The 13098-nt window shown below is 32.5% G+C and overlaps 1 protein-coding gene across 1 annotated transcript; it reads right to left on the reverse strand.

Moving 5' to 3' along the window:
* Window positions 1-11065: 11065 nt before the first annotated feature.
* Window positions 11066-11572, reverse strand: LOC115984451 (pectinesterase inhibitor-like). The gene has a single exon (XM_031107472.1). The coding sequence runs from the start codon at window positions 11570-11572 to the stop codon at window positions 11066-11068; it is 507 nt and encodes a 168-aa protein (XP_030963332.1).
* Between the last annotated feature and the right edge of the window lie 1526 nt (window positions 11573-13098).

Below are 13098 nucleotides of genomic sequence, written 5' to 3' on the forward strand. Positions count from 1 at the left end.
CAACTTCACCTAGGTAATGAAATTGATGTGATATATTTCAAATCCTATTACATCTCTTAAAAATAAAATAAAATAAAGGTGTGACATCAATTTCCGCATGTACATATCATCTTGGTGTCACATACCACAACCTGACGTATGTCTAGCCCAAATAGAACCAAGCTTAGCCTAGTTATATATAGTTTTACTTCGACGCAAAGAAGACCAAATTGCTAGTTGGTTAACAGTCTCAACCAAATAGCTAAGAAACGTGTTCAGAATATTTCACCACCTCGCTCACCAACTATAGAGACCAAGTTGCTGTTTCCATCTATAGACTTTTCAAGAAGTCTCTCTTTTGATCTTTTCTCTCTTTCTCAACGTGGCCAGCTCTCCAACCCAACAGTCCTCGTTTTCTTTTGGACCCACACGCCTTCATAAACCACTATATATACGACCCTCCTAACCATTACATTCTCATTCATAATTTACATTCATCACAGTTCAATCTCATACAAACAGTGCTTTTAAGAGGAAGACAATCTTTTTGGTATTTTAACTTTGATTTTTTGTTAGCAATGGCACAAGAAATCACATTCAAGGCTTTGGCTATTGTATTTGCTGTTGTAGCAATCTTCTCTTCAAGTGTGATGGCTCAAGATTTTGCACCAGCAGCAGCACCAACACCAGCAATAGAGAAAGGTGCAGCTTACTCTAATGCAGTCTCTGGGTCTATGATTTTTGGGTCTCTGGTTCTGTCTATGCTGGCTATGTTGAAGCACTAAGATTGGATCTGTGATGATGGATTGATTGATTATTCTTTTGGTGTTTAGAGGGATGGGCCGTGAGGGTATTTCATTTGTTTCTTATATACTATTTTGTTTTAGCTTAGAGAGAGAATAAAAGAGATTCATATATATGGTTATTGTATACTTGTTTATATTTTTTTTTTATGTTTTATGATTAATAATATGTGTTACATATGTTATATACAAGATTGTTTTGTCCAGATTTTTTTTTATTTTATATTTTTGATGGTACACTGTTTATTGTCATATTTAACTCTTTTCTTCTTTTCTTTTGATTTCTTTTTCTAAGCTAATAAACAATGAGAACAACAATATTGATGAGATACATTACCATATTTTTCATATTTTTTTCATAATTACTAATACGGCTTATTATGATTCAAATAACATCACTTTCATTCAAATTTTACTAAAATATTATTTTTATTATGTACTAATTAAAATAAACTATTTTAATAATTTTTAGAAAAAATCCTGAAAAATATTATATTTGTAGATGCTCAACTGTCCATTGGAGAAACATTCCGGAAAAAAAAAAAAGAAAAAAAAAAGAAAAAGAAAAAAAAAAAGCCTTTATTAGCCAGGCTATTTTTACTTCCTTTTCCCTTTAGGGCTGACAAAAGTTTGAAGCCCGTCAAACCTGGGGAGATATCCACTATAATGGGCCTGAGATCTGCATGTAATGTACTAATCACAAGGACGGGTCACTACCCAAAAAATAGTAACCTGAATGACTTGGGTCATTACTCATTACCCAAATCATTCACCCCTATTTCACAGTACCAATTTGCAAAATGAATACTTTTATATTTTGGGTTATTTTTATTTTGTCCACTTAAGTTCAAAATTTTGGCTTATTTTATTTTTGCATAAGAACAGTTGCTAAAAGAGTGTTTATGGTAGATGATAAAACTTAAAAGGCATGTAGTAATTTCAGAAAAAAAAGAATGTCCATGCCAGGTTCAGTAAAAGGAGGAACAATTCAAAAGGAATGAAATTTTTGATGGGAAACAGTCAAACAAAATCTACCATTTTTTTTTTTTTTGAGTGCATTTTGCTATCAGCACTAGCTGAACACAATTAAAATACAAATAGTGGCAGAGACAGAATTTTTTTTAAAGAGGGCCAAGCTAAATATATCATTATATCTCTGTATCCTTAATTCTTTCAATATAAGTGTGTATAATTTTGTGAGTTCCAGTTATCTCAACTAGTAAAATTTCTTATGGCTGTATATGAGATTTAAGGTTTAATCATCGCCTACACCAAAAACTAATTAGTGTTTTGATCTAATGATAAATAGGTATCATTACAAACGGGCACCATAGGTTGAAATTCTCTATAAAAAAAGAGTGTGTATGATTTTATTTTTGGAAAGCCCAAAAAAAAAAAAAGGCTAAAGAATTACCTATATATTTTTATAAATCTATGCTTTAGATGCTCCTAAAATTAATAATTTATATAATATGACCAAAAGTCAATATTAAATGAAATAAAGGAGAAAACAATAAATTAAAAAGTATTTAATTTTTTTTTTATTAAAAAAAGTAGACCATTACCTAAAATTTATTCATATTTTTAAAATTCTGACATTATAACAGAGGGGAGGGGCATTTTTCAAAAAGCTAGTGGGGGCCTTGGCCTCCACCCCTTCCCTCCACCCCTGTTTGAAAACCCATACTATAGCAAACAACGACAAAAAATCTATAATTTTAAAATCTCTCTGTTTGCTTGAATGATTAGAGCCACATGGTCAATATTTTCTTTTTGATACTGTTGAAAGCCACCCATGTGAGATAAATATTTGTTGTCAACCAAGCATGCTGTGTTCTTGACGTTTTGGTAGCCTCTAGCAATTTTTAATTTTTTTTTTAATGAAATATAATATACTGTACGAACTCTTTCTCCTCTAACCTCAAGTATTGGTTCCAATTTAGTTACAAGGCTATTAAAGAAAAAACTTGAAATTAAAGAGGCAATGTGATCTTTTGTTAACAAATTTTATATTTTAAATTCTTTGCACGACATGTCAACAATTTTGTATGTTTATATATAAATCTTACATGGTTGTATTAACCTAAGTTTTTGTTATGTGACACATTCTTTAAAATTCTTCTCATTTAGGCTTCCACCTCATTAAATGTTGAATTTATGTAGTTCATTGTACCAATGGAGTAAATCATATATTAATTAGAAACATTTTTTTAAATAAAATTTATTAATGTCATTAAGAAGAGTTAAATTTTTTTTAAGGATATACATGCATTTATTTCACATTTTTACTATATGTGGTGAACTAATTATTTGTATAAAATAATTTATCATATTTATTTTTCTATAATTTATACGAGAAACTATTGATTAGGAATATAATATTTTCTAGATACTAGTTAGCTTAAGTAGTAGAGTTTGTTGTCTTTCTCGAAATAATTATGACAAGAAATAGATGACATAATTAATATAGTTCTTGCCCTAGTTGACAAACAGTTCACAAGTTATACAAGCATTGAGCAAACTCTGTTCAAGCAAATTGTGACCGGAGACGAAGTTTTTGCCCTAGTTCATCTCTTTCTTTTGAAGAAGTTGTTGTGTATGTGCATCGTAGGGTTTTGTAACCAAGCATCTTCTTGATCTTCATCGTGTGAATGAACTGAAGAACTTTACAGCCAACAACCTTCTTAGTTGGTGATTGAAGTTGCGTACTGGGATTCGCGCAATTGGTTAGTCACATACTTGGGAGTCGTGCATCAGAAAGGGGAACTATCACTACAGAACAAGTCCAATTGGGTATTGGGGTAAGGGTTTAACTGTAAGTTGGTAAGGTACTTGGGATTTTTTTACTTGTAACCGCTTGTTGTGATAATAGTAGAGTTTCGGGAGTGGTGACCTGAAAATCATCCGGTGGGGTTTTTGTCGTTAGGTTTTCCCTATTTGTAAACAAATCACCGTGTTATTTATTTTCCGCTGCATAATTAGTCTATTGGCGATTTGTTTGTGCTACCACGCGTTTGCATGATAAATTGATTAATTAATAACTTGGCTAATTAATTTATATCACAAGGGGTCATTCAGTTTATGGCCTATCACAACTATTAGATGCAACTTTTATCGAGAAGTAGTCATGAGTTGTCAATGTAGTTTTTGCATATTCTAGATCACCAAGAATGCTATTATAGAGTTCGAGGCAAACTTCAAATGGTGCTTTTAATACAGGGTCTGTGGTTCTATTGACGAGTGAGCGAATAAGGGCCATGGTTTTCTTAGCAGCAACATCCGTTAAGTGAACTGAAATGTTGGTAAGTCCAAGAAGGTCAACTAAGGGTGCAAGATGATCGGATTGGAGAGTTTGCAAGTGAAAAGGAGGATTTCATGCCAAGAGCAAACATAAATAAGCATATTTTCTGATACCTTCACACTTAGCCATGCATTTGTTGGGCAAATCAATAGGATTGCTAGCATAAGAGAGAGGAACAAGGAGGCATAGAATGAGGGGACCATTATGTTGAGTTTAATTTCTTGAGGATGTATTGTGTTTCTGTCAAAATGGGACAATTATGACAAGAAATTTGAGGATATTCTTATATGTATATATAGGTTGGCTCTTCTGTCAAAATGGGACTATTTTGACTAGTTTGATCTTTTAAGAAAGAGAGACCATTTATTTAAGATATGTTTTTTGAAGGAAATTTATTTATTTATTTATGATACTTAAATGTCAATTAATGCCTTACTTTAGTTATTTATTTATTTATTTATTTTTTATATACAAGATAGAAATTCTATTCTAACTTAATCTAAGTATATATGTGTGTAAAACTCTCTTCTGGAGACTTGAATATTGGTCCTTGCCCCCCATACCCCATACCCTACAAATACTTATACTTGTGGAGTGACTATTGCGCCAAAGATGCGTGGTGGTATACCTTATTTTAATTATTTAGTAAAAGGAGGAGCAATTTAAAGCGACAGAAAAAAAAAATCAATTTTAAATTTTCAATAGGTGACATTCATAAAAAAATCTATCATAAAGTCACACTAAAGAAAAGGAAAAAAAAAAAGAAGTCCCCCACATTTTAACTGTTTGTTCAAATTTAAGGGTAATGTAGTATTGGGAAAATGATTACGAGTTTTTAAGTTATAGAATTTTAAGAATGAGAGAATAGAGGATGGAGTCCACAAGTGATTTATTTATTTTTTATATATCAAATAGGTGAACTTCTAAAATCTATGGGAAAATTGCATTGACATTTCTTGAGGTTTACACTAACTACACTAATTTCCCTACTAATTTTGAATTGTACATACATCTTCCTTTAAAAAAAAAAAAAAAAAAACCACTAAACTCACCCCATGCAACTAAACACGATTAAATCCACTAACGAAAATTGGTACATTTAATCATTTGTAATTTAACCCTCACTTTCCCAACACTTATCAATACAGAATTGTACTGTTAATGATTCTCGTTTAATTTTCCACTCCAATTGTTTCTCCAAAAAAAAATGTCCACTTCAATTGGATGATATATTTTAAAAACTCTCATTTGTTTGATTTTCACTCTGTGCAGATTTCGCACGTTAAGCAAGCAGGGAATAAACCAACGCATATTTTAGCTCAATATGCTAAGGGATTAGATAGTTATGTAGCTTGGATAAAGAAAAATCTAGTTATCATTGAGTCGGCTTTAGCTCACAATGTAAGGAATTTATCTTCATTTTAATAAAGTTACTAGTCTTTTCATTAAATAAATAAATAAATTTTAAAAAGAATTTATTGATTTAAGTATAAGGTTCACAGTTTCTAATGACTAATATTGTTATTTATTCTGTTCAATTTCCTCCTGTTGTGCTCTATGCTATGGAAGAAGATGGATGTACTATTGTAAAAGAAATTCTTGATCTCTTGAATCATTTCTTGGGGGTAGTAAGTACATGGCTTGGTGTTCTTGGACTTCCACATTTCTTTTCTAGCAGAGTATTCGGATAGTTTAGTTCAATGGCAGAATAATTTGATTTTCTCCTCTAGTAGGGTGTTAAAAATTAAACTTAGTTCCGACTCAAAAAAAGATATTAAAAAAAAAAAAAACCACGAGGCAAGCTTAGGTGGAAAGCAATAAGTGATATTCAATAATGACAAAGCATTTTAATCATTTGATCTTTTAGAAATCTATGTCGTAAAAAATTGTGTAATTTTTCAAATTGTGAGTTCCTCATTGCATGTGGCAAGACTCATCATGGCATTGCTCAACTAATTCTGGAGATCAAACTTCAGATTGTCGGTGCCAAATTGTTGTATATATAGGTATATACAATGATAGGTTGTAATAATAATGTTTGAGTTTGGAGAATATGATTTCATTAATTAAAAATTTAAGTTCTAGAATTTTCTAAGTGAAAATTCGAAAATCATTATTTTCGATCGGTCGAAGCTTTGGCTCAATTGATCGAAAATGGTAAAGAAAAAATCATGGAGTTTTTGGATGTCTTGATCGCTGTTCGATTCCTATTCGATCAATCAAAAAGAGCACTCGATCGATTGAAAGTAATTTTCGACCAATTGAAAATCGTGAAACAGAATTAAAGGTGATAGTTTAGAAAGGTTGAAGAGGTTTCAAGCATTGTTAACGTTTTTATGAAAATTTTTAACTCTCCATACATGCCTTTTGATGAAATATAACCCTATGGGTATAAATAAAGGCTTATGTTCACTTGAATTGCTATAGTCATTTTCCAGAATTGCTATTTGTAGAACTCAACATTTTGGTTGTATTTTGGGGACAAATTTGCGATAACCCTTTAGAAAGTAATTTTTGATCAATTGAAAATCGTGAAACAGAATTAAAGGTGACTGTTTAGAAAGGTTGAAGAGGTTTCAAGCATTGTTGATGTTTTTATGAAAAATTTTAACTTTCCATACATGCCTTTTGATGAAATATAACCCTATGGGTATAAATAGAGGCTTATGTTCACTTGAATTGCTATAGTCATTCTCTAGAATTGCTATTTGTAGAACCCAACATTTTGGTTGTATTCTGGGGACAAATTTGCGATAACCCTTTAGCAACAATAGTGTAGGGGGCAAATATTGTCTAAGGAAAACGATATAGTATCTCAAAGTTATCTATTTTCTATTTGTCTTTAGTGTTAACCTTGTGCTTTCATTATTACTTTGTGTAATATCCCCAACACAAATTCTGTAATTGTTATGAAACACAAAACACAAAAGTACAATATCAATGGCTCATGTCAATTCAAGTCAACACAACTTAATTTTTTGTTTGTCAAAATGAAAGAAACCCCAAAAATGATTTGAATCTTGTTTAGATTGGTAAAATTCTAATTAAGTTGATATGGGTCACACCATTGGGTCCAGCAATATCTCTAAAATACTCCTAAATCCAACAAAATTCTTAAACAACTCACAAGGCTAATTTTAGAGATTAAGTAATTTAATTATTAACTTTCTTTTTATGCTATTGACATTTGGGTATCATTTACTTCACATAAGTAAGATTGTAACACCAATGCGATTATAACATTTTATTTGCTCCCTTATGAAAGATGCTATATGAAAAGAATGAAAATTAGGCAAATTTTTCCTATAGCCTATATGAAAAGTTTAAGAGACAGAATATGCACATTCCTTCGAATTCACAAGCCATGAATTTTAAAAAACGTGTTCAGAATATTTCACCACCTCGCTCACCAACCATAGAGACCAAGTTGCCGTTTCCTTCTATAGACTTTTCAAGAAGTCTCTCTTTTGATCTTTTCTCTTCCCTCAACGGGGCCAGCTCTCCAACCCAACAGTCCTCGTTTTCTTTTGGACCCACACGCCTTCATAAACCACTATATATATGACCCTCCTAACCATTACATTCTCATTCATAATTCACATTCATCACAGTTCAATCTCATACAAACAGTGCTTTTTAGAGGAAGATAATCTTTTTGGTATTTTAACTTTGATTTTTTGTTAGCAATGGCACAAGAAATCACATTCAAGGCTTTGGCTATTGTATTTGCTGTGGTAGCAATCTTCTCTTCAAGTGTGATGGCTCAAGATTTTGCACCAGCAGCAGCACCAACACCGGCAATAGAGAAAGGTGCAGCTTACTCTAATGCAGTCTCTGGGGCTATGATTTTTGGGTCTCTGGTTCTGTCTATGCTGGCTATGTTGAAGCACTAAGATTGGATCTGTGATGATGGATTGATTGATTATTCTTTTGGTGTTTAGAAGGATGGGCTGTGAGGGTATTTCGTTTGTTTCTTATATACTATTATTTATTTTTTTTTGTTTTGGGTTAGAGAGAGAATGAAGAGATTCATATATGTGGTTATGGTATACTTGTTTTTATTTTTCATAATTTATGATTAATGATATGTGATACATATGTTATATACAAGACTGTTTTATCCAGATTTTTACAAAAAAAATTTGATTGTACACTGTTTATTGTCTTATATAATCAATTTTCTTTTTTTTGATCTCTTTTTCTGAGCTAATGAACAATAAGAACGACAATACTGCTGGGATAAATTACCATGTTTTCCATTTTTTTTTCATAATTACTAATACGGTTTATTGTAATTCAAATAATATCACTTTCATTCAAATTCTACCAAAATATCATTTTTATTATGTACTAACTACAATAAACTATTTTAATAATTTTAGAAAAAAATCCTGGAAAATATTATATTTGTAGATGCTCAACTGTCCACTGGAGAAAAATCCTGAAAAAAAAAAAATTCTTTTATTAGCCAGGCTATTTTTACTTGCTTTTACCTTGATGGCTGACAAAAGTTTGAAGCCCATCAAACCTGGGGCGATATCAACTATAATGGGCCTGATATCTGCATGTAATGTATTGATCAGCAACAAATAGAAACCTGAATGACTTGGGTTATTACTCATCACCCAAATCATTCTCCCCTATTTCACAGTACTAATTTGCAAATTGAACCCATTTATATTTTGGGTTATTTTTATTTTGTCCACTTAAGTTTAAAATTTTGGCTTATTTTATTTTACATTTTATATTTGCATAAGAACAGTTGCTAAAAGATATCTTGTAAGACAGATGACAATAATATGAAATTTCTCTTTACAAAAGGAAAAAAAAAGAGTATTTATGGTAGATGATAAAACTTAAAAGCCATGTATTAATTCCAGAAAAAAAAAAAAGAATGTCCATGCCGTGTTTAGTAAAAGGAGGAACAATTCAAAAGGAATGAAATTTTCCATGGGAAACAGTCATAACAAAATCTACCAAATTTCTCTCTTTTTTGTTGCATTCTGCTATCAGCACTAGTTGAACACAATATACAAATAGTGGCAGATCTAGAAATTTTTTTGAAGATGATCAAGCTAAGTATATCATTATATCTCTATATCCTTAATTCTTTCAATATAAGTGTGTATAACTTTGTGAGTTCCAGTTAGCTTAACTGGTAAAGTCTATGATGGTTGTATAAGAGATTTGAGATTTAATCTCCGCATACACCAAAAACCAATTAGTATCTTGGTCTGATCTTAAAGAAATATTATTAGGAGTAGACGCCATAAGCTGAAACTCTCTAAAAAAGAAAGAAAGTGTGTATGACTTTATTTTTGGAAAGCAAAAAAAAAAAAAAAAAAAAAAAAAAAAAAAAAGCTAAAGAGAATTACCTATATATTTTTATAAATATATGCTTTAAATGCTCCTAAAATTTATAATTTATATATAACCAAAAGTTAATATTAAAATGAATATAAAGAAGATAACAATAAATTAAAGAGTATTTAAACTTAAAAAAAAAAAAATGAATTCCCATTACCTAAAATTTATTCATATTTTTAAAATTTTGACATTATAACAGAGGAGAGGGGCATTTTTCAAAAAGCTAGTGGGGGCCACGGCCCCCACCCCCTCCCTCCACCCCTGTTTGAAAACCCATACTATAGCAAACGAGGACGAAAAAATCTATAATTTTAAAATCTCTCTCCGTTTGCTTGAATGATTAGACCCACATGGTCAATATTTTCTTTTTGATACTGTTGATAGCCACCCATGTGAGATAAATATTTGTTGTCAACCAAGCATGCTGTGCTCTTGACGTTTTGGTAGCCTCTAGCAAATTTTTTTTTTTTTTTTTTAAAATTTTTTAATGAGAAATAATTACTGCACGAACCCTTTCTCCTCTATCCTCAAGTACTGGCGCCAATTTAGTTAGATGGCTATTAAAGGAAAAACCTGAAATTAAAGAGGCAATGTGATCTTCTATTAACAAATTACACATTTTAAATTCCTTGCACAACATGTCAACAATTTTGTATGTTTATATATAAATCTTACATGGTTGTACATATCTTAAGTTTTTGTCATGTGACACATTCCTTAAAATTCTTCTCATTTAGGCTTCCACCTCACTAAATATTGAATTTATATAGTTCATTGTACTAATGGAGTTTATTAATGTCATTAAGAAGAGTTTAAACTTTTAAGGAATTACATGCATTTATTTCACATTTTTACTATATGTGGTGAACTAATTATTTATATAAAATAATTTATCATATTTATTTTTCTATAATTTATATGAGAAACTATTGATTAGGAATATAATATTTTCTAGATACTAGTTAGCTTAAGTATTTGCTTAAATTTTTCCCATGTACATAGAAGTGGTAACAAAGTAGCCCATAACCTAGCTAGACATGCAAGAAATGTCAGAGGTTTATCAATGTGGGTGGAGGATGTTCCACCCCACCTAGTTGATGTACCCTTTGCCGACCCTGGTTGATTTTATAAAAGCAGTAGTTTTCATTCTCAAAAAAAAAAAAAAAGTACTAGTAGAGTCTGTTGTCATCAAATAAAAGATTTTGGATTCAAATGTCATCTTCATAAAAAAACTTGAAAGTTCAATTAGTGTATAAAACACCTTGAATGTTTAGACTCCCAATTTACAAATTACCAATTCAAGCTTAATATCAAACAATTAATGTGCGGAAAATGAACATAAGCTTAATACAAAATTGATAAATAATCTAAACCAAATAAAATCACATTCACAACAGAAATTAAATGGAAAAGATTAAGGGAAGAGAGATGCAAACACAAGGACAACACTCGATGTATTATCGAAGAGGAAACCAAAGCTTTTGGCGTAAAACCTCTTCGTCGCCCTCCAAGCGGTAAACAATCCACTAAAGAATGTAGTTGGGATACATGAACAGCAGAAGACCCTCCAAGCCTAATCTACTCAATGTACCTAAGCCCTCCAAGCCCTCCAAGCCTAATCTACACAAATATAACGCATCTCATTATTCTCTTGTAGGAAAGGGGGTGCACTACTTGTTAATTCATCCCTACAGTTTTCAGTATCAATCATGCAACTATCAGATGCAACTTTTACTGAGAAGTAGTCATGAGTTGTCAATGCAGTTTTTGCATATTCTAGATCACCAAGAATGCTGTTATAGAGTTCGAGGTAAACTTCAAATGGCGCTTTTAATATGGGGTCTGTGGTTTTATTGACGAGTGAGCGAATAAGGGCCATGTTATTTTTAGCAGCAACATTTGTTAAGTGAATTGAAATATTGGTGAGGCCAACAAGGTCGACTAAGGGTGTACGATGATTGGATTGGAGAGTTTGCAAGCAAAAAGTAGGATCTTCATGCCAAGAGCACAGAGATAAGCATATTTTTGATACCTTCACACTTAGCCATGCATTTGTTGGGCAAATCAATAGGATTGCTAGCATAAGAGAGAGGAGCAAGGAGGCACAAAATGAGGGGGCCATTTTATTGAGTCTAATTTCTTGAGGATGTATAGTGTTTCTGTCAAAATGGGACAATTATGACAAGAAATTTAAGGATATTCTTATATGTATATATTGGTTGGCTCTTCTGTCAAAATGGGACTATTTTGACTAGTTTGATCTTTTAAGGAAGAGAGACCATTTATTTAAGATACTTTTTTTTTTTTTGGAAGGAAATTTATTTATTTATTTAAGATACTTAAATGTCAATTAATGCCTTATTTTAGTTTTATTTATTTATTTATTTATTATACAAGATAGAAATTCTACTCTAACTTAATCTAACGATTTGTTTTTTTTTTTCTTGCCCTAGCTTTTCTCTGAGACACTAGAGCATAGAATCTTCCTTATCTTCTTCGGAATGATAAACCCTCCCCTCTGTTAAGCCTCCATAGCAGTTGGGTTCCTCTGACCTCCATCCCATGTACGCGTGGCTTAATCCCTTCTCTCTCTATTCTCTCCATACTGCTTACCCTCATGGAAGAAATCTTATATGATTGGAAAAAATTATCCTTGATGGACGAGGAAGACGCCAAGCTTAGTCTTTCAAGATCCAAAAATTTAAGAAACAAGGAGTACATATTGGCGGCCAAGTTCCTTACCAAAAGAGCTCTTAACGTGGAAGCAATTGGTCACACATTCAAACCCCTATGGAGAGCCAAAAAGGATTTTAAAGTGTGCGAAGCGGGAGATCATGTTCTTCTATTTGTCTTCGAACTAGAAGCAGATGCGGAGCATGTTCTAGCTAATGAACCCTGGACGTTCGACAAACATGCAGTCCTCCTACAGAGGTTCGATGGGTTAATGCCGACGAGGTATCTAAGGTTCACGAGACTGAAATTCTGGGTGCAAATATACGGCTTGCTGATACGTATGTTGGATCCAGAGAAGACAATCAAAATAGGAGAAACTCTCGGCCAGGTAACTCCATGTGAGAATCCTAATGAGTTGGTGGGGGGTGATTTTTTACGTGTTCATGTGGAGATTGATGTCTCAAAACCTCTTTGTCGAGGTCGAAGAGTCGCACTGGATGATAATGAAGAGATCTGGATCTCTTTTAAGTACGAAAAATTACCCAACTTCTGCTATTGGTGTGGTCTCATATCACACGACGGGAAGGACTGCGACATCTGGCTTGCAAGGAAGGACATAAGAAACACTAAACCTCACGAATACGGCCATGGTTGAGAGCGATGCCTTTCAACCCCGGAAACATTCTTTTCACCGTGGTCTCTGGTATGGGTGACGGATTGGGGGGAGCCACAAAACAGTGTAAAACACCAACTGAGATGGCGGACAGGGCAACGGGAATGAAAACAGCAATGAAAATGGCAAGATTTGATTCTGGCGAGAAGGAAGGGGCTAATCGGATGCACGTTTCAGATATGGAAATCGTTGAAATAGAGGCACAATTCACGCCAAAATCCCACAATAATAGCACCCTATTAAGCGCTCGTTTGTTTCAGCGTTTGGAGCCCAAAATGCACGTTTTCAAAAAAGCCAGCCTG

This window comes from Quercus lobata, chromosome 4, assembly GCF_001633185.2.
Source record: "Quercus lobata isolate SW786 chromosome 4, ValleyOak3.0 Primary Assembly, whole genome shotgun sequence".
In the NCBI taxonomy this organism is placed as follows: domain Eukaryota; kingdom Viridiplantae; phylum Streptophyta; class Magnoliopsida; order Fagales; family Fagaceae; genus Quercus; species Quercus lobata.

Coding starts and splice junctions, on each gene's coding strand:
- LOC115984451 (XM_031107472.1), bottom strand. CDS start 11,572: ATGGCCCCCTCATTTTGTGCCTCCTTGCTCCTCTCTCTTATGCTAGCA.